The sequence below is a fragment of the Battus philenor genome, unplaced genomic scaffold (assembly GCF_028537555.1).
Source record: "Battus philenor isolate CCGP_79_NKW_IND1 unplaced genomic scaffold, ilBatPhil1.0.hap1 SCAF_6, whole genome shotgun sequence".
Classification (NCBI taxonomy): Eukaryota; Metazoa; Arthropoda; class Insecta; order Lepidoptera; family Papilionidae; genus Battus; species Battus philenor.
Window position 1 is genome coordinate 8,500,278 of NW_027181726.1, and position 22,439 is coordinate 8,522,716.

Genomic DNA, 22,439 nt, shown 5'->3' on the forward strand with positions numbered 1-22,439 from the left:
TATTGAGAAGGCTGTCGTTGAAGTAAAGATTAGCGTTCGATTCCATTTTGTTTTATTCCATAACACGATACATTATATAGATAATTGGTATTAAAATACATTAAATAGAACTTTTTCTGGTTTAATGTTGTACTCAATGTACAAATATACTAATTTAAATGGTTTATATTAAACATTGAATAAACAGTTACAGAGTTTTTTTTTTTTGGGCCGTTATAAGATTTTTATTTCTAATGTCATACCATCACGCCAGGATCACACCTTCAACTGAAATTTTATACAAGTAACTTTTTGAGAAGGAGCCTGAACATTGTATATAGTTTCAAAGCTAAAAAATTGCTTTATATTGGAAACAGGTGACTTTGTTAAAACTGTCACTTAATCATTTCGTCACATTTTATGGTAATATCATTAATTTTTATTCAGTAATTAATTCTTTACTAATTTCATACACATAGACAAATGCACACAGTAGCTAACATAAGCTAAGCCTTACATAAGATGTGATGTTAATTGTAGGCGCTTTTTACTAGAGGCCATGTAGTCGTATGTATCTAACATCGCATTTATATCTGCAGTCATATAGTGCGGAAAAATTGCTAATCTCAGATTCTAAGGATGCAGCAGAGCTTTTAAAATTATAGAACTGAGAATTTGGTCTTACAATGACTTGGGCAGCCTAGTGTTATTACAGGAAAATCGTATAGATTATCTTATAATTTTTTTGTAACTTTAAAACCTATTAATTAACCTATAGATATGGCTCAAAAATCTTGAGTCGGGCAATTTCTGCACTGTATACTAGGCAGAGCTCCTTTGGGCTTTGGGGAAAGCGACAGGGTACGCGGCCGACGGATCAGCTCAGTTATGCGCCATGCTGAGCGACTCGCGATCCCCCCTCGAAACTATTGCAAAATCAGACACTCTCCATCATGCAGCGTTAATAGTGAAAGAGAATTTTACAAAAGCAAGGGAAAAAGGGTATAATATTAGATTATATTCGGTAAAAGTACACGGGGGGATGAAGGCAAAGGGAAGGACGGACCGGCTGGCCAAGAACGCGACCCTGATGACTGAAAGGAAACCAGAATAGGAAAAATGCTCTATATCCTTATACGTGGTATGTGGAAGACACGACAGCTTCGGTGACGCGGATGTTTTATCCGAATGCCATCTCGGCCTACCGCGTGCTTTGCCGGTTGGAACTGAACGATTCTAGTCCAAATGTTCACAGGGCACGGGATATTTGTCGAGTATCTGCATACGAGTAGGTGACTCCGCGGTGGCCAGACCGTAACGCATCTGATCACTGGCTGTGCCGTATTTGGCGCGTTACAGCTTGAATGACAATTTCGGTTGCATGAAAGAATAGAAGGAAGGAACATCGCTTCATTGATAAGTAAGAGTGAGAGATATTAAGAAGGAGGTTAGGAGAGTGAGAAAATAAAAAGAATGTAAATAAATGAATTAGCAAAACTGTCTCTTTGACTCTGTGATTTAAACCTCAAGGCTGCAACCATGATAAAAGGAATGCTTTTACGAAATTCTTGTATTGACAAAGTTACAAGGGTATTGATAGACCCACGGGAATAGTATTATGAAGTGTTCACAGTCGTGGCAACGTTTGTAAGCTCATGACCTGATGCACTTTAGTTGTTCTAAGTTCGTCGTTGGTCAAAACGATTATTCTCTCCTTGCTTAAGGTGTGTCCGTCGTCTGGACTCACGGAATAGGAATATGGCGATAACATATCTAAGTTTAAGTGTGCCAGCTATAATATTAAAAAAGCAGGTGTTATTACGTTAGGAAATCAAACACTAAGATTAAGGTTTCATACCACTATTTATATGCAAATGGCCTGTAAATACTGACTTGTTATAAATATATATGCACACATGTAAAAATGGTAATGAGGTCTAGGAGTCGTTTTTAGTTTCTTTAAGGCAAAATATCTTCTAAAATTAAAGCCGTACGAGTAATATAAAATTTAATTTATATACAGAAAATTAAGAAACTCTTAATTTATAACTAACAAAACTACGGTAATTTGCACATAATCCCTCTTCTATTTAGAATAGCAACGTCAATAAACTGTATTATTGGCTCCTTGGGAGCATCTTCTAATTCCAATATCAGAATATCGTTTATTCCTTGACGAAGCCACACACCTGGTACATACAAAGTGACCTGAGGTCCTACTGAGGGCCAGTAGCGGCCGAGGTTGTACCCATTAATCCATACGTAACCCTGAAAATTGCGAAATTTATATTAATTTTCTCTCTTTTATTATAAAAACATGAAACGCTCAATATATCGATTTAAGGAACTCTTTAATTTATACTATGTAAACCAGGCAAAAATTATGATCTGACAGAGTTTGTGGTCAATTTTTAAAGTTCTCGGACCCTTCCGTTCCGTGAACTAAGGTCTGATGTAGCTGTAAAAGCCCTACGGGCTAACAGCGACAGCTTGAACCGAAATAATAGCGGTCAGTTTATTCCAAATATGTAATATTTTATAAACAACAAAATATTTATAATTTTTTTATTGTTAAGATTAATTTGTTAAAGAATGTTATTTTCTTTGTTATGGATTCAAAATTTAAATAAACGTGAATTACGTTATTTATACGATTGAAATGTCACATGAGAAATTTACTGTTTGAATAGTTCAGGGCGGGTTTTTCTAAGCAGTTGAATGACATAAATAACATAATACATAAGTAATAACATACAGAAGGATTATTGAAATATGTATAATTCATAATAATAAGTATATATGATCGATGGATGTTTAACGTTCATATTTTTTAGTTAATATTTTTTTACAATTTGTGAACCTTAGTGGTCCATTTCATAATGACCCATACATAGACTAGAAGACGACATGTTCATTGCGGCGCCACAACCGGTTTACCGTGTAATACCCCATGTGTTTCCTTAATCGAATTATGTACTCTTCTTGGACATCGATAATGCGACTTAAGTTCGCAATTTGGTATACTCTACAATTAGGCTACAGATAATATACTTAATATACAAATTAAATAAAAGTAGATGCCAAATACTGTGGATTATAGATTGTATTTGTGGCAGAATGCAGCGCTATTAAACGTTGGCAGAAATTCATTGAAAATAAGAACAAAAACAATAAATATTAGATCATTTTCGGTTTATACGGCTTGCAGACGACTTGCGGTTATAGCTTGCGGTTAAAAATTCTCATGAGACGAAACTGCAAAAACCGCAGGGCTGATAGCAAAAACGTCCCCCGAAATCATACAGATCCATCGGTCAGTAGAGTTAAAATAACCCGGACGAATAATAAAAAAATCATGAACTCTATCACTTCTTGTGATTACACTAGTGAAGAAAATAAATAAAAAAATAGTCCTCATTATCATAGTTGCCTTATAAACAAAATTTATTAATAAAAATGCACGTCGATTTGCTATTGATTTTTCTTACATACCTTTCCCCAACCCGTAGTATCTAGGTAGGTATCCAAAATATTTCCGTGAACAGCGACATTAAATGTTCCTTCAAAAAGAACAGGGCCTCGTCTGGGATCACTATCATTAGATAGAGATTTTTCTTCACCGTTAAAAACTAAAGGATAGCCGGTTACAAACCATTTGCCACCGAGGACGTTGTTGTTAATTTTTACCGTGCTAAGGATACCCTGTAATGAAATACAAAGAGGTTTAATACGTAACACATGAGGGAAAATTATGAAGATAAACTAATTAAAAAGTTTGATTAAGGTAAGTGTTTATCAGGAATATATTGTAGTAAGTACAGTTTCAAGTTATAAATACACAGTTTAAACTATTGAGCATAGTGTACATACTCTTACTAATGACCTGAATTATAGGAACACGTATACTTCAGATTTAGTTTACGAATAGTAGATTTACATATATTATAAGACTACATCATTTATTAATCTTCCATAATGATTAAATTAATGAAATGAAGTATAAATAATAAACAATTGCGCGGTGTAGCTTCGAAAACAACTTAAAGACTTCTTGTTGCTAATTTTTAATGTCGTCGTCGTCATTGCTTCGGCCAATAGACACCTACTGCAAGACCTAGAGCTCTTCCAAAGATATCTACGAAGAGATATAACGTGATAGCTACGCTTCGAAGACAGGTTAGCGATCGCAGTCTGGTATTATGGTACGCAGAAGACACTACTGCCCATCATCTGGAAATTTATTAATGAGCAGTAGCAATCCTATATAATGAATGTGTGAATTATGTCAGATTGTATTCGGGGAATCGAACCCAAGACCTATGATCGCAAGTCTCAGTCCTTAACCGCTGGTCTACCACTAATTTATTTTTTATACATTAAGCTACATATGTTAAGTAGAAGAAAGAAAATATAAATTTATGTACATATTGATTTCTACGTTTATACTTCAATATTAAGTAATAATAAGTTTTCCTGTAATTATTAAGTACATGTCGACATTTCCAAGCAGTTTTCTACTCACTTTGTAATCGTGGATGCGGTTTCCGTAATTAATACGACCTTGATTTTCGACCAGTAAGGAAAGCCTGGACCCCGGTTTACATTTCAAGTTCAAGGTATATTGTTTACAGCCTCTATATAGGCTTCCTTGTAGTTCCTGTAAGTTTTGAAATGAAAGAAAATGATTATTTAACTTATTATCAATACCTAAAAATAATGTTTAGATTTTTAGGACATTAAAATAATTAAAAATAAAATCATAACATTATTATTTTCTTATTTGCAACTCATGCATTCGCTTTTGTATTCCAATTTTTTTATTTATTGTTTTTAATTGTATTGGTTAGTTCAATTTAATAGGAACTACAATCAAAGCGGGTATTCCACGAGAGGTTTAAAAGTAACCTAACTTGATCAGTGCCTGCAATAAATTCATCGGGTTTTTTTTTGTCTTTAATACTAAATTTAATGTATTAGAGAGAAGAAAACTTTACACTATAGTACAGCAGGAATTTTATCATTATTACTTACTCCATCAACATAAACGTACACCATGTCACGTGGTTTTGTGATTTTTAATTCACCGTCAGTCTCATTGACTATAGTTTCATATAGAAGTAATCCGGCTCGTTGTCTTAAAGACTCAAATGTCGGCAGTACAGAACCTGTAACATCTTTGTATTGTTTGCCTAAATGTTTACGCCCTTTCGTACTCAGTATGCTTCCTCTTGATTGTAAAGTTACCTCTCCGTAAGCTTCTTTCTTAGACGGTACAGGTAATGGTATATTTCTCAATTCAGGATCGTACTAAAATATATTAAATGTGTAATATTAAGTTTATAATAAAAAAATTAAACTGTTTTTTTGTAGTTACCTCCGCCAAAGTGTTTCTGATAAGGTAGTATTTATCAGTGGGATCACCGGCTTCACTTAAAGGAGCATCATAATCATAAGATGTTATATCTGGCAAATATGATCGATCGTAATTGGCACCTAAAATTATAAATAGATAGATACAATATTCTTCTTGTTTTAATTTATCTGTAGAACAAATAAAAAAAACATAAAAAGCGAATACTGACCAGAAGTAAATTCAAAATTGGTACCGCCAAAGAACATATAAAAATTAACATTGAAATTATTATTGAGAAGAATCCGTAATGTATTGACAAGATGATGCCCTGAAGTTTGTTGGAGTGTCTCATTCCAGTGAGTAAGCCAACCCGAGTAGAATTCGGAGTTCATTAGAGGTCCGTGCGGAAAATAGCGACGAAAAGTGTTTAATACTTTTGTTACATTGGAGTAACTCTGTTAAAAATAATAATGAACATAATTATGTAAAAAAATCTTCAATTTTATAATAAGCGGCGTAGGTTGGCCCCCATTAGGTCAATGGTCAACATAGTTAAGGTTTCGGAATGTTGCTGGATGCGAGTAGCGCAAGACCTGTCATCGTGATCGTTGGGGAAGGCTATGCCAGTGGCGTAATGGTGGGCGTTTGACAGCTGACGTGGTGTCGATGATGATATTTGTTAGTGTGTCGTGAAAATTGTTGTAATATCGACAAAGATTACTTATACAAATGACGATGTGTCCTTTCCGAATATTTTTTTGTTTAATTGTAAATTATAAATTAAACTATCTATATAAATAGTATTCAAAAATATAGGAAATTTCTAAGATAAACTTGATTTCAAACTTACGCCAAAATCAATTGTCGGAACTGCTCCATTAATAGAGCCGCTCAAAAACAACTGCGGGTCGGTGCCATCCGTAGTGTATAGCAAAGCCTTATTGCCGATGTGATCTAGTATTATATCGCGGATTGAACCCATGTATTCCTTATCCCTGCCGTAACTACCGTATTCATTCTCTACCTAAAAAATAGTGCTACTTGTTACATGTTTTTTAAAATTTAAGACATTGATAATTATATATTTTAATTTCACTTAAAAATAGTACCTGCACTAGAATAATCGGACCGCCGTTCCCAATCAACAACGGTTTCAAATAAGTGAACAACTTCGTCATCCATATTTTAGTTTCATCAATAAAATCTGAATCAACAACATATACAGCTGATTAATATTAGTTTACATTGTAAATGAATGTCAAATTATATTTATGTACTACCTTTGTCGACGGTACGCAGTTTTATGTTTGGGTACTTGCCAAGTAACCAATATGGCAATCCACCCTGAAAAATAAAATAATTTGCCCAAATGAATTAGACGTGGAAGGTGTATTAGATTAAACAGAAAAACAAAATTGTCATGTGTTACTGGATTTTAAAATTAAAGAAAAATCAATATCAACAACAAGATTACGTAATCAAAGTATTTTATATTTATGACACTTATAGAAAACAATATTTACTAGTAAATTGAAACAAAAAATTGAGAGAAATTAATTGGCACCAAAAATATTAAAATAAATTTTATAAAAATTATTAGTAAAGCATATGTACTAAATCTCGTTCTGCGCAAATGTATGGACCAGGCCGCAACAAAACATGTAAGCCCTCTTCAGCAGCAATCTGCACGAAACGAGCGACGTCCCGATCTCCTTCGAACATGTATTGACCTTCTTCGGGTTCATGATAGCTCCACTCTACATATCTACGAAAAATACTTTCATAAATGCAGTACCGTCGAAGCAACTAAACTCGATAACAGTTCTGATTTACTGCTTCAGATTAGGTTCATTCGTCATAGTTTAAACCAGAAAATTACCACGGCTTTCAATAACCGCTTTGGATTCAACAATTTACCGAAGTAATTGGTCAATATTCGAATCCAACTCGCCTTGGCAGCGTTAGGGAGACTACAAAACATCTTCTCGTCCAATTCCAGTTCCTAAAGACGAAGGTCTAGGATCAATGTGCGTTACCAGTGATGACTTACGTCACTGAAACGCGGTCCCTCACTTTTGCGTTCACTGGCAAGGTCACAGCAATAGACAGGTTTCGTTGAGGATGGGCCGGGTATTTTTTTACAAGATCGAACCAGGAAACTAGTAGGTTGGAAAGTTAAGTGGCAGTAGGTAAATAGCGCCTAAAATAGAATAACCTGAATAGAGACCCCTTCTAACTAGTCCTGTTGGAAGTCTATAATAATGGAAGCCTATGTTCAGCAGTAGATGTCCATCTGAAATGACGGCAATAATGAACTATTATTTTAGTAATTTATTTTTAATTTAAACAGTAGTGAATTTAATATTCATGGTAAAATCATCAACATCACTGATTTCCCCATTTTATTATGACATTTGAAATTATTTTATTAAAACAAAATTAATGTATTTATCACTGAATAATAATTTTATCACTGACGGTAATATCATCACAATAAAATATTGTATTAGTAAACTTACGTGGACACAGCGTTAAGGCCTCCCGCTTTTAATTTACGCAATCGGTCCCTCCAATATGCTGACGGCAGCCTGAAGTAGTGGAGCGAACCCGATATGATCTTCAAGACTTTGCCATCTAGTACAAAGTTGTCACCGACTACACTTATATTATGGTTAGCCTGCAAATATTCAAATGTGTAAAAAATAACAAAGACGATACACGGGATAAAGCTTCACGGAATTGGAGGAGGTATAGCGCTGAAGTTGCTTAGGCTAACTTTCTTCACAGTAACTAAACAAGTGTTATCCTTAGAGAATTTCAGCCGAAGTACGCAAGCTCTTGCTTTCTGCAAGAACATGGAGCACAAGAGCCAACGAAAGGGGATTCGGTTCGGTGTGTATTTTGAAAACCTTCAGCATGTTTTAGGTAGGTGCTCGAGTGGACTGAAACTTTTTAATGTTAGATAGCTTTTAGTAAACATGCAAAAGTCATAACGATATTTGGTATATTAAAAATTAAAGCTAATAAAAATGTTTCTTTTTATTATGATATTAGCATGTAATGTGGATGGATAATCTTTTTAGTTGTGTAATTCCGTCAACTTCGACGCTCCTCAAACTGAAATACAAAAATATCATGGCGGTTCAAATTGGGGGCATCTTGTATAAAGTTAACCTATAATTTTATTTAAAATAAAATGTTGACACCGTAGCAAAAAATATTACTTACATAAAGAGGTGTTGTTGACCAGACTTTCGATATAGAAAAAATTGTACACAACTAGCATTGCTTAACTTAGAAACTAATTTCGGACACCATGTACTCGATTATACTATGTATACAGTATGATTGGATAAAAGTGTAAAAGTTTTTTATGGGTGTATATATCTCACTTTTTGTAAATCATTGTATGATATAAATCAATGGTTTCGAAAATAATAAATAATGAACTTTATGGTAGATTATAAGAAAAATTAATGTAATGTAAGCAAAAGGCATACGGATTACTAGTTATTAAAATTATTTGTTCCTTATTATCCGTCGCTGCAGACTTTGTACTGCTAAAACTTATTGGCTTGTCACATTTTAATAAAGCTTTACAGCTTTTTGGTGGAATGCACTCGTTTAAAGCTTTTAAATCTATAACCAATCACCTTTATAACCTTGTGACTATAACATAGCTAATGATAGTTTTGTTAGTAGCATTTAATTACTAGTTACAATGGTACTTCCTTACAACAGCGGTTATTATACGCAAATAAAACAAAGGCCGGCCGTGTCTATTGAAATCCCTGGGAAGATGCGTCTTGGCGCAATGACCTAATGTGTGGCGGCCCCATACGTTGTAAATACAGAAATCGTACATTTTGTTAATTATCGTTTTTATTCCGATTTTAATGATGATTGTTGTACGTTTATATATACTGTCTTATGAATGATATTACGCTTCTAGCCATTTTCAACTTTGTGTATCTTCATCGAAATTCAGCTCACAGAAATAGAGATCCGTGAGCTAAAAACTCTACTCTGATAGCTCGTATTCCAGTTACAATGGCGAAAGTAATGAATTGTATGTTAGCGAGGACTATTCGATGGTCGGAAGCGATACGAGGCGAAACGCGATACCCGCACTTAGCGGGGGGGAAATGATAACCGCGCGTACGAAACGCGGAAACGCGTAGAGCATGCAAGACGACAAATGTTTCCGAGCGAGTTGCTCGGGTTTGGCTTGTGACATGACTGGCACACGGAGTAGCCGACCGGACCGAAACGACTTGAGCAGCGTACGGCACGAATGGGGTCATGACTGCAAAGTACACTAAGGTGAAGGAAAGCGAAGCCTAATTGCAAGTTAGCAATAAGGGAGGCGGGTAAATTAAGAGAAGCCTCCGAACACTTCAAGTGCAATGTCTGATGTTCATATATTAACGTGATTATATACCCATATACAATACGTCTGATCACCGGTCAAGGAGTGACCTTTAAGCGGTTATGCAAGTAAACTTTATAGACAAATTACACGCTAAACCTTTTTCTGCGCCCAAAATTAAATGGCGGCATTTTTAAATCGGTTTATTTAATTGTATGTAGGTGAAATAGGACACTAAAACTATTTAATGCTCGAAATAAAAATACTTTCGTATTTTGTTTCATTTTCTACTATACCATAACCTATCAAAAGGGAACAAGATCATTACAACTTCTTCACTGTGTCATTCAGTAATTTTATATTAAGTTTTTATTTCTTGAGAACTATTACCTTTTTTTCTTTCAGAAACAAAAAGTATGCTATTACTATTTATATTTCACAAAAATGGGATAAACTTAAGAAAACATAAAAAAATACGGTATTTTTTCGTCGAGTTTTAACTAAAACTTTTATTTTATATCATCCATTAATTGCCAGTATGTTAAGCTATCAAAAGTAATATGTTTTGTTACTCTGCAAGAGCAGGAATGTATTTAAATTAATCTCAGGTAATCCGTGCTTCGATCGAAAACAAAATGGCAACCGTTTTTGAAGGAAAGGAAAAATATTAGAGTATAATGTTTTATCCACAACCCAACTAGGGTCTCCTGCACCAGAGATCTGACACAATTTATAACATAAAGGATGATTATATTACTGTGTATCTGAATAACCTTTGGGTTTCAAATTATTTATCAATTAAGTTAAATTGTTAAGATTACTTAAATTTTGTATTTTAACATCAATAATGGCTAATTAATTATCGGTGGTAGAACCAGTTAATACAAAAAATATCTCCTTAGTTACTTTCCTTGCAATTAAGGACTGTAATAAAACGGCGACAAACACAAACTTGATAAATATGTTATTAACTTGTCGAACAGCATTTGTAAAATAAAAAGCAATACTTTTTACGATTAATAATTTATAGAGATAGACATTTTATCATTTGCTATCTCAGTGTTAATAGCGCAATATGTACGTTTCATTCAACATGTTAGTGTATTAATTACCAACACATGGCTGTACATTGCGTTTGGATAATTTATTACCACCACCGTCACCTATAGATATCTCTGCATAAAAACTAATCTTGAGATATTGTCCCAATATATGGAAATAGTATCTAGTTTATTTAAATTTCGTCTTAACTTAATGCATTTTTTAAATAATTTGGTGTTATAATACATATTATCTTAAACGTATATGCTGTCTATTTTAAACCCTTAAATAAGCTGATATTCTGATGATGCTTTCTTGTGCAGTTTGGGTTCAGGAATGATTAACTTGATGCAAAATGTTCGCATATCGGAGATCGAATTTGTGAGTTGTAGGCTATTCTGCTCCATAGCGATGACATTATGATTAAGCTTCGGAGTATAAATTATTAATAAAGGATTTAGAAAAATATGTCTAAATTAGTCATTATCCACCTTGGAACTATTAAGTATATTGCCCGATCTTATACCGATAATATAATAATAAACCATATTGATAATTACAACATACCTATTTTGGTAATAATTATGTAATTTCAATTCATATGACCAATTTAGCAAAATTTATTATTTTTTTTTTACTTACGTTCTGAAATGAAGGTCCATTATCCAGGGCATTAATGACGACTGGATCAATGTACCCGCCCCCAACTGTCCATATGTGGTGATCGATCAGGTAGCAACTGAAAACCACCGCGAGGGCCACTTTCGCGAACATTATTTTCTCCAGTTCTGGAATTAAAATTAGAATAGAAATCTTTTACTGCCACACTATAAAAAAATATAACAGAATACATCAGTTTTATATATGTAAATGGCATACTGCAACTTTTGTTATGGTGGTGGTTATTTATTGTTATCGCTACACAAAAGCCCTTTTTTTTCTAGTCTAAAAATTTAAGCTGCCGCCCCCTGTTGCTCGCTGGAGATTTTAAGGGAGTTGAAGCGGGTCCACAGGCTGATGGGTGGCTTTACTAAATAACTCTGTAATGTCCGACATGAAATAATATCAGATCATTATTTTGGGCCGCATTATAAAGATCTAATAATACCTGACCTCCGGTAGTGAATGGAACCTCACGAGGAAGATGTTACTGTTTACAATTTCACCGTTAGAATTATGTCACGATGACGTTATTATCCCAGTAACAGTTTAAAAATATCAGATTACTGACTATTTTATATTCAGAAGAGTTTGGACTAACAAAAGAAGTGTAAAATTTTAATCGTAAGATTGAAAATTCATCGTCTTACTAAAAAGATAACTATGTATTCACTTGTGTAATCGTAGTTATCGCAACTCGACTTTGTGCAATAACCATTACGTTTTATAAAAGTGTCAAGATTAATAACTACATGGTAATAACTATCTTAAAAAATAATTTTTAAGCAGGCGAGTCAATCATACATTAATACTGCATAATATGAACATACGGGATACCAGGTCATTTCATTTGACCTCTATATCACGGTGCCGTGAGCTGAATGAATCAACGAGTTTAGTTGTAAAAAATGTAAATTAAGATAGTACTGACGTATTAAAAGCTTTCTTATGATAAGTCTTGTATTACTGTAAACAATTTAAAATGTATTTTTTTACATATACCTAAAACATAAAACGGTAACAATGTCATTTTGTATTTACTCGTAAACTACGTAAAAACACTTGGAGCAAAGTTCTAGTGTTGGAATGAATATATCTTAAGGCTGAACATTTCACGCCACCTTTATTCTCCTATACATCTACTCCGATTAGCAACTGTTCAAAACAGAGTTCGGCCCTCTCAGACATCTTCGAACCGGAATGGTAACCGCGTACAAATTGAAACCCTCGTGGTTCTTTCTCAGGAGTCCAGGAGGCCTATGAGCACATAGGCTCTCCGTTCCGAAACGTCATATAATTGAGATACCTAATGTCGGCCGCCCCAAGCCGAGATTATCGACAAAACCTTCGAGTTCGCCATGTTCGATATGCTTCTGCCATCTCCAATCAGCCGAGATCATAAATGCAATGCAAAAGACGACCTTTCATCACCAAAATACTTTGTGTACATAGCCAATCCCATACCGAAGTTTGAGTCAGTGAATGACAAATTTCATTTTTCAAATCTTCCACGGTGGTTTTAAAGTTTTGTTTTACACAGGACCTCACAACAAATATCTATGGATTAGATTAATATTGATTTGAGAAAGGTAAGGACAGGAAAACAGGAAAGATAAGGACTATTTTATCACACTTCATGTACACATATCAAATTATTCACAATGTACGTATTATATTAAATATGCTTTCTTCGACCTAAAATTAAAAAGTCTACGATCGTTTAGATAAATCTTTGTGCAGTTAATTAAATAATTTTATTTGATGCAAAATCTTGGTTTTGGTGCGTATGATAAATTGTACCGTCTAGACTATTTCATTATTATGCTATGATGCTAAGGTCACTCGACCATGGCGCAGTCATACAAATATTTAAACATCTGTTTTCAAATTTCAAATATCTATATGGTATTATGGTTATTATACATTTTATAGTGTGAATAAGTTGGCAATGTATTTTTGAAGTGGATCCACATCAATGTACGAATTTACGAGATCACGCATTCTCGTCACAAATAGGACAACCTAAATGTAAGTAAGCAATGTAATATAAATTATTTAATCAAAAAAAAACTGTTAATCCAACATCGCTTTGTGTCTAAATGAAACTATATATAAAACCTTAAAAACTTATAATTAAAAAATCAACTAGATGTTTGATATAAACGATATTAAAAATTGTATCAAATATAACGTGTTAGAAGAAAATACCTGAGCAAAGCATTTTGCAGATGGAGCTAGTCTTTTTTATTTTTTAATAAAAATAATATCTTTACTTTCTGCTTATTTCTATTTGTCAAACTGTGTTTATGTGTTGCTATGGTAATAAACAACATACATGAATAACTTTCTCATTCATAATGATAGCTATAATGGTTGCCAACTACTAATTATTATCCATTAGAAAAGTATTTACCGCTTACAAGTAATTCAGTTTGCATGCAATAAACTAGAGGAATATTATATATGTATAATATATATACTAAAACAGAAGTATAGTGTACATTTAATTTATAAAAAATAAACATAACTATTTTAATTGTTTGTACCAGTGTTTTAATATTGGAATAAAAAAAAAAGCTTTTGTAGCTTAAATGAAATGACCTATCGTAAGCAATTGCTGGAAAAGAGTATGCATAAAAATATTGTATAGACTGTGATTTATTTATTTAATATTTACTGTAACAATTAAAAACTGACAGATGTAATTCTAGCAGTATTTTCTAGTCAATCTATATAGTGTCATTTTAGTAAAAAGCCAGGAAAAGTAACAAATTTAAAACTAACAAAAATGCCCCGTTGTTTTATACAACTTATAAAACTAAATATTTGAAATAATAACTATTAATCTCAACTATTAACGTAAATAATTTACATAAATTACATGCAACCGAGTGTGAAATGTAATTTAAAATATAATTCGTTGCAGTAACTTATTAACGCTGCTGTGAAATCTTGACATTTCTGTAATTAAAATATTTAAAAATGTTAATTATGATGTTTTTGTAATGTTTTATTACCTTAACAACTTTGCTGTGAACTAATTATTATTGTCCTTTAAATATTCACGCGATGCCACAGACAGTAATTTAGAGTCTATTATCTATGTATTTAGAATTAGGTTAATGGGCAAATAGGTTAAGGTATTGATGCTCCCTAAGCTAAGATTTTTATTTTAAATATTACGTAGAGTACAACGCCGACAGCATATATGATCATAACTTTAATAGACGTGGAGCTAAGGGTAAATTTACGAATATACTTTTTTACATGTTTTAGATAAATCCTTCATAAATTTCGGGTTAAAATTAAACCGATTAATCATAATAAGGCTACTATCATTTTATTTTATCTCTTATAAATTATTTGAACTTACCAACTATCCACATACCTATTCCTTTTCCAGGCAGACCTCTGTTATTTTATATAAGCTGGAGTTGTTTAGCTAAAAGAGCTTTGACTCATAGTGGCTTAGGACGGTAACAGGTAGCAAAGGTGTAAAAATAACAACTAATTCTCGTCAAATTACAAGACGTAATCATTTTTTTCCAAGTAATATGAGTAAAATGAAGGAGATCTGTAGACGAACAAGAGTAACCGACATGGACCAACTGTAAGTTCATGAGGCAGTAGGCAGGTGACATAGCGCGCACAACAAATGGCCGCTGTGGCATTAAAGTTCAGAAGTGGAGACTACGAAAGCTCTCACCCACGAAGTGGACTAACAACCTTGTTGAGAACGCGTGAAGAAGAAACGGAACAGAAATTCATACAGATGGCCGATATCTAGCTGTAGGCATCTTACGGTCTAAATGATGACGACAAAGATGAATATCAAAAGTCATAGCATTCATTGCCAGACACATAGCATAGCGCCAACCTCTTATTAGGCACCCTTTAAATTTAACACCACAATACTCCGAACAGTGTGGGCGAACCGAGGTTGGATTTGGATCCCTACTTGGCTCGCCTGTGGTCCCGCTGCCGCTCCTAGCTGCATATACATAACATCAACACTACTCGGCTCTACTCGTGTAGAGCGGTTTACAACGTGCGAACAACTTCGTGCAACTGGAACGCATCTGTCCAGCTTTTGTTTTATTCTTAAGTTTTTAAGTTCACGGACCCTTCCGTTCTGTGAACTCAGCTCCGACGAAGCTGTAAAAGCCCCCGGGCTTACAAATTACTATAAAGATTTTTTTTTAATATCACTAGGAAAAAAAGAAATATAGTTTAATAGTTGTTCAAACTATTACACGATATTTTTTCAGTAGTTCCAACCCCTAGCTATGCGAAAAGGTTCTAGCCCTACCTAGCCTACCTAGCCTTTGGTACTTCTTTCTTTCTTGCCATAGCTTCTAGTGGGCAAACTTTATAGTCTGCTGTCGCACCGACTTGGAACATGCGCTGAAAATGACTACTTTTATATAATACGAATGTCTTGCTTATAAAGGCTCTTGCACTTATACCCGTACTAACCAATATATTTACAAATCTTTAGAATTGGCCATATATCTAAATATATCTATATATAATTTGAGTATATTAATAAATACGAACATTTACTGTACCCCTTGAAAATAATAAATAATTAAAGAATCTCTGTGCTAACACAGTTAGCAGTTTTATTACAAATAATAAAGACATAATTATAATACTGATGTATTATGCTAACATACAATACAAAACTAATTAGAAATATTCGTTTCTTAGTATTCATATTAGCAGTTATAGGATATATACCAAAGCTTACATTCTGCGAAAGAAACGTATATCGGAAGCCAAGCCAGTGTAAAACCAAAAAAATATTTTAAAGGCGGTTTATAAGAACTCATGGCAAGGATTCTTTGCCGCTAATGCATTATAACGATATGGAGTGATAAATTTCCTGTACACACTTTAAGACCTGTTCATACTTTGCAAAAAATACAGCTATGTATATATATATATATATATATATATATATACTTACCGTATTGCGTCATAGTATATGTACATATATATATATATATATATATATATATATATATATATATGTATATATACTATGACGCAATACGGTAAGCCAATTTATTTTTAAACACCGCGGGATAAGATAGAATAAAAATATTTCATGCACGATCATTTCTCATCCTTACAAATTTACAGTAATAAAATTAGTGAAATTGTTAATTATAAAGAGTAAAATATATAATTAGATATTAACAAACGCTTAAGTATTAATAATTAACTCGTATTATTTTAATTCATAAAATCATATTTAAATATTAATTCACCAATGAGGTTCACTAGCTTTCTTTATGTATTCTCATGCATGTGCTTTTGTGCCACAAAAATTTAACCTCATAATAGTGATATTCGAGGTCAAAACGTAATCGTAGAAGAATTGTTTTTATTAATATTATTTAATTTGACGATTACTGATGAAAGTTTATGTAAACAATACGAAATGAATATAAACAAGATAGTATCGGTACAATGACAGCAAACCTAAGGCAACGATTTATCATACACAAATAAATAAAAAGTCAAACGTTTAAAATGATAATAAAAAATGTATGTGCCGCTAGCTTACCGGTCACGACAATTACTTACATCGCCTAGACGCCGATGCCAGTGAACTCTCTCGGTAATCAAATGCGAGTACCGCTAAGTAGGTAGATTACAAAAGCAGGGCTAGTGACTGCCCAAGTGTGTTTTCTATAAACACTCGCCGACACGACCGCTCGCCACGACACTCCCTGTGACACTCGACTCCGACCCTGCAAAGTCGTATATACACGTTTATTTGTTGTTTAGCTTGAATTGTATTCGCAAGTCGCACTTCTCACAGTCGACGGTTAATGCTGTTATCGTCTTATTTTAATAGCTTAATGAAATGTTTTGGAAAAAAGAATACGTAGTTTGAAGAATTATGTAGAAATAGTATTTCTTTTGAGACGCGTTCTCGGTATAAATTTCAAGTATTCAAATTGCCAGATTTGAAAATGCAACGTATGTTTATTTTATTAGACAAGTCCTTAAAGCTTTCATCTGGCCTAAGATAGTCGTATTTTAACTAGTGATTATGATAAGATTTTATCCACCGCGCTCGTTACCCACTGTATGAATAGTATTGTCGTAAAATAGCCAAGCAATGAGTTATGGATCATAGAGATATTTTTTTAAACAATAGGTCTATATAAGACTTTTCTTTAATGTTCAATTCTTAGACAAATTTATCTCTCTTATTCAATCATTATTGTTCTTTTTTCCTATTTTTCTACATAAAACTAAACCTAGATTGGGCTGAACTGAACCTAAATTTATCGACAATTCTAGAAATATATTTTAGAATTTATTTGTGAATATTTATTTTACTGATGCTAAGAACTAAATCTGTTTCTAACCCGTAAATTTTTACGAGTGTTTAACTGATTTCAATTAAGCGTGTATTATAAATAAATATTCGCTTTTACTAAATGTTGCCCATGGTAACAGGTTATTGTATAAATTTTTAATTGAACGAACCCTAGTTAAATGAAATAGCAAAATAGTTATAAGTTTTTTTATCATGGAATATAATGTGAATTATTAAAATAGCTTAACTACAACTCCTTTTTAAAAGAGCAAATGAATAGTTTGGTCGTCGTGGTGACCATTCAATTTTTTTCTAAAATCAGAATCAAACAACCAGTAAAATTTATTAATATGTATTAATTTGATTTTGTAAAAAAAATTACAAAGATTAGTTAGCAATGCTATAAACATTTAATGCAATCATCACTCTGTGTTTGGCACTAATCGGTGTAACATAACTTCTGAAGATGCCCTGTGGAGGGGTGAAACACGTATTGAGTAGTTTAACGGTGGCAGTTGGGTAATTCGCATTGTTTGCCGCATACGCATTTATCAGCGGGCTGGCGGGCAGTGCACTTTGTTGCACGACTACCACTGCATGTGCGGAAGTGGCGAAATGCTATAAACAATAATACTGTCTTTTTATTCGTCGTTTCCTCGTGACAGGTGGTCGTGGTCAATGATGTTAGTCCCCACTGCTTTATATTACAGGCTTTTCTGTTTTGGGAAAATTTTATGGAACTGTATACGGTGATATTGCACGCTTTTTTAACTGCCACAGTCCAGCGAGCAGATGACTATCTTCTTGCCCTTTTAATTTTTACAGTGCTGACAACTATAAGTTTCCCCAAATTTTCTGAGCTTTCTCCGTGCAATGTAGTTGAAGTACTCAGTGGTTACCACACAAACTGTGGATAATGGGATCAATATTTTGAGCAATTTGATAGCAATTAAAGCAATAAGTATATTTTAATTACAACGATATTTTATATTTAGACAGTCACATAAAATTAATATATGTTAAAAATTAGATCACATTATTTTAATTGTGTTATAAATAGGAGAAAATTAAAAAAAAAAAAAACTTTATTATTAATTACCAGAAGTAACTCTAAGGCATGGAAGCACAGACCGCGGCCCGCCGGTCGGATACTGGTGGCGCATCGATAGCATAAAATCTAAATTGAAATCTAGCGCCCAAAAATGCTAAGTCAATTAACATCGCTTGCCGCCTTTATATAAAGTTCAAAATAGTAGAGAAATCAAGATCATTCGGCCCGTAATTGCTACGCACGTCCGAGGTGCGTTAAATGCCTAAGCGATCACGGCACCCAGGACTGCACTCGTACGGTCGACGCACAAGAATCGCCAGCGTGCGTTCTGTGCCAAACGGCCGGTCACCTCGCTCACTACCAGGGCTGCACACAGGCACCCAAGTGGCGGCCGACGGGCCCACCACGGGGACCCAGCTTCGTGCGAGGCCCCCCCGGCCCTGCCCAAACGCGGATCTCGACCTGCGCCATCAGCCTACCTCTCTCCCCAGAAAATACTCCTCCCCGCGGACCTTATAACACATACATCTCTGGGTCCATCTGTCCTGATTGGAGGCGACTTCAACTGCAAACAGCTGGAACCTCGGTCTAATTCAAACGGGTCAAAGCTCCTCAGATTATCTGAGGAACTTAATTTTGCCATAATGGCCCCGCCGGCACCCAAACGGTTCCCCATACACCAACTTTCTCACAGGGCGTCTACTTTATACTTTCCCTATTCAAAACGTCGCGTTACACACTAGTCAGATCATTCGATGCGCGTCACGAATTGAAATCTGACCACAAGCCTGTCCTTTTAAAACTGGGCCAGTTCGCTAGCGAGGTCCCTGGTACCAAAACTTGCGTCAACTGGCATAACCTTGAGGTCACACTCAAGCATATGAACTCCCAGCACGTCGCCTCCCAGAACTCGCCGGACGAAGCGCTACATGCAATCTTCTCTCTCACAAACCACATTCAATCAACCGCCGAAGAATCCACCCGGATAGTCGTCAAACGCAAATTTGTCAACGCTCTTCCAAAGAATATCAGACGGCTTATTAGAACAAAGAATAAGACGCCGAGACTTTATGATAGATATAGGACCGACGAAAACAAACTCCGTCTCCGCAACTTACAAAGGCTGGTCAAAGAACAGCTGGCGGAACATAGAAACAAAAAGTTGGTTGCGCTGCTTAGAGACCTCGAGCTTTCCAAAGTTGCCTTCTGGCAACTGGCTCGGTGTATCAAAGCAGACATAGTTCCCCCCACCCCTCACCTCTTACGCGACACTGACAACTCCATTGCCTTCGATGTCATCGACAAGGTTGAATGATTGGCTGACAGCATGGAGAAACAATGCACTCCCTCAACCACTCCAGTGAACCTACGACATCGACGCGCGGTAGAAAACGACGTCCGAAGCCGGTCGGTACATCCTCTCTTCGGACCAGACATCCCTTCCGTAACCTCCGACGAGGTCACTGACTTAATTAAAGGCCTGAAAAATAAATCAGTGCCCGGCCCTGACGGCATCTCCAACAGGGTTCTGAAAATGCTCCCTCCCTACCTCATACTCCTTCTTGTCTCAATTTTTAATTCCCTTATCACAAGCTGCACTAACACCTGGAAGTAAGCAGTAGTGATAGGATTTAAAAATCCGAATAAATCACCTAAACTTCCAACTTCGTACCGCCCTATCAGTGAGCTCAGTACTCTGGGCAAACTATGGAGCGCTTATTACTTAAGCGCCTTTAGCAGGTTACCCGCGAACTTCGTCTCATTCCCGACGAACAATTCGGATTCCGTGCTTACCATTCTTGTGTGCACCAAGCCCACCGATTCACGGAACACATTTTAGCAGGTTTCACAAAACCCTGTTCTCTGATCACGAGCGCTGTTGTATTTGATATCGCCAAGGCATTCGATAAGGTCTGGCACAACGGCTTATTTTATAAGATATACAAAATGGGTGTGTCCGATCGGCTCTTCAAGATCATAGGAGCTTTTTCATCGAATCGTACCTTTAGATATCGTTTAGATGGTACTCGATCTTCCCCCCGCTCCCTCAGGGCAGGCATCCCCCAGGGCTCTTGCCTATCCCCGCTGCTTTTGTCGCTATACACCAGCGATATATCAATCGACCCGAAGGTCAACCTAGCTCTCTTCGCGGACGAAACTGCGTTCTTCGCCAAGGGCAAGCACGCAGCCACCCTAACACGCCACCTCCAACGCGCAACCAATCGACAAGGCGAATGGTTTTGCAAGTGACGCATAGACGTGAACCCTAACAAAACACAGGCGATCGTCTTTTCAACTATCCCGTCAACTTAGATGTAGACTCGGTCAAAACCCGGGCGTCATATTCCTCTTCGGTCGTCCTATCCCCTAGACGAAAACCCTTAAATACCTAGGTGTCACCTTTGACACTAGGCTTTTATTTCACAGGCACACTAGCCTAGTCGCAAACAAAGCCAGCGTCATACTGTTCAGGCTTTCCTCCCTCCTCAGCTCGTCAAGTAAGTTGTCCCTCAGACATAAACTTCTTCTCTATAAAACCTTTGTAAGACCTGTGTTCGCTTACGCAAGCGTAGTCTTCGCCCACATGCACATACTACAACCCTTACACACGTTACAGAACCGCTTCACCCGGCTCTCAACCGGCGCCAGGTTGTTCCAACGTAACATCGACCTCCACAGTGACCTCCAACTTGAAACCGTCCAAGAGTTCTTCCAGGTATCCTCAAAGGCATACTTCGCGAAGGCTTATTTCCACCCCAACACCCTCATAGCGAACTCCTCTCGCTACTCTCCCGGCACTTCCTTTCCACACACCGCACGCTTTAAACACTCACTACACTGCAAGTGATAACTCACCAACTACAGTAACCACTCGACTGGTGACCGCTCACCGCACGAAAAACGCGTGCGATGTTCAAAAATCATTCACCATTCTTCCTACCGTCCGTTACGTAAACGGCGTCGGCCTCCCGACACCGCCGCCGCGAACAGCGTGGGCGATCCGAGGAAGGATCAGTATCCTTTCTTAGATTGCCGAGTGGTCCACGCTGCCCTCCACACTTAACTCCTCATTCAGTACACTATCAGTAACACTGACTAGACAGACGTACTTGCTTAGGCGCGCTAGCCGCGAGTTCTGCCGGCCGACTGGGTCGCGCTGGGCTTGTGACCTCGAGGGCTGGCTGGGTGAGCCCCGCTGCTTCTATCTCGCGGCCACTACCTTTGTGACTTCCTCGTCTTCCCGTTGAGTACTGATACGGGTTTGGAAACTCGAATCCTGTAATTTTATATAGTTCACGGACCCCTCCGTTCCGTAAACTCGTTTCCGATGAAGCTGTAAAAGCCGCAAGGCTAACAGTAAAAACTTCACATGAGACAACAACTACGATAACACAGCGACTGACAGTTCCGGTTTAATTTGAGTGAAGTGTCAACAGAAAGAAATAAGTGCGAAAATAAATAGCGAAGTAATAAGTAATTGAGAATAAGTGCAGTTTAATATTGTTTTGGGGAGGCAATAGTTCTAGTGTAGATTTTAACTCGACTAGCCGTTGTCATATATTTTGTACACATTCAACGTAGATTTCCTGTTGCAGTGTTAACCCGTCAGGTGCCGTGTATAATTGTGTTGTTAAATCGTAAGTAAAAC

The 22,439-nt window shown here is 35.9% G+C and overlaps 1 protein-coding gene across 1 annotated transcript; it reads right to left on the reverse strand.

Moving 5' to 3' along the window:
- Positions 1-1,974: 1,974 nt before the first annotated feature.
- Positions 1,975-17,171, reverse strand: LOC137930669 (beta-galactosidase-like). Its single transcript, XM_068774006.1, has 13 exons — positions 16,995-17,171; positions 11,385-11,530; positions 7,852-8,009; positions 6,947-7,097; positions 6,613-6,676; positions 6,442-6,536; positions 6,183-6,356; positions 5,562-5,787; positions 5,354-5,472; positions 5,011-5,286; positions 4,502-4,636; positions 3,472-3,681; positions 1,975-2,247 (listed from the first exon to the last, which is right to left on the reverse strand). The coding sequence occupies exons 2-13, from the start codon at positions 11,514-11,516 to the stop codon at positions 2,038-2,040; spliced, it is 1,950 nt and encodes a 649-aa protein (XP_068630107.1). The 5' UTR covers positions 11,517-11,530; positions 16,995-17,171; the 3' UTR covers positions 1,975-2,037.
- Positions 17,172-22,439: the final 5,268 nt, after the last annotated feature.

What these genes read in the sequence shown, in the direction of transcription:
- LOC137930669 (XM_068774006.1), bottom strand. Translation starts at nt 11,516, where the DNA reads ATGTTCGCGAAAGTGGCCCTCGCGGTGGTTTTCAGTTGCTACCTGATC. An exon ending in TTCCGACAATTGATTTTGGC is followed by an intron (nt 5,788 to 6,182) that starts GTAAGTTTGAAA and finishes TATTTTTAACAG; the next exon opens with AGTTACTCCAATGTAACAAA. An exon ending in ACCGCATCCACGATTACAAA is followed by an intron (nt 3,682 to 4,501) that starts GTGAGTAGAAAA and finishes ATTTCATTACAG; the next exon opens with GGTATCCTTAGCACGGTAAA.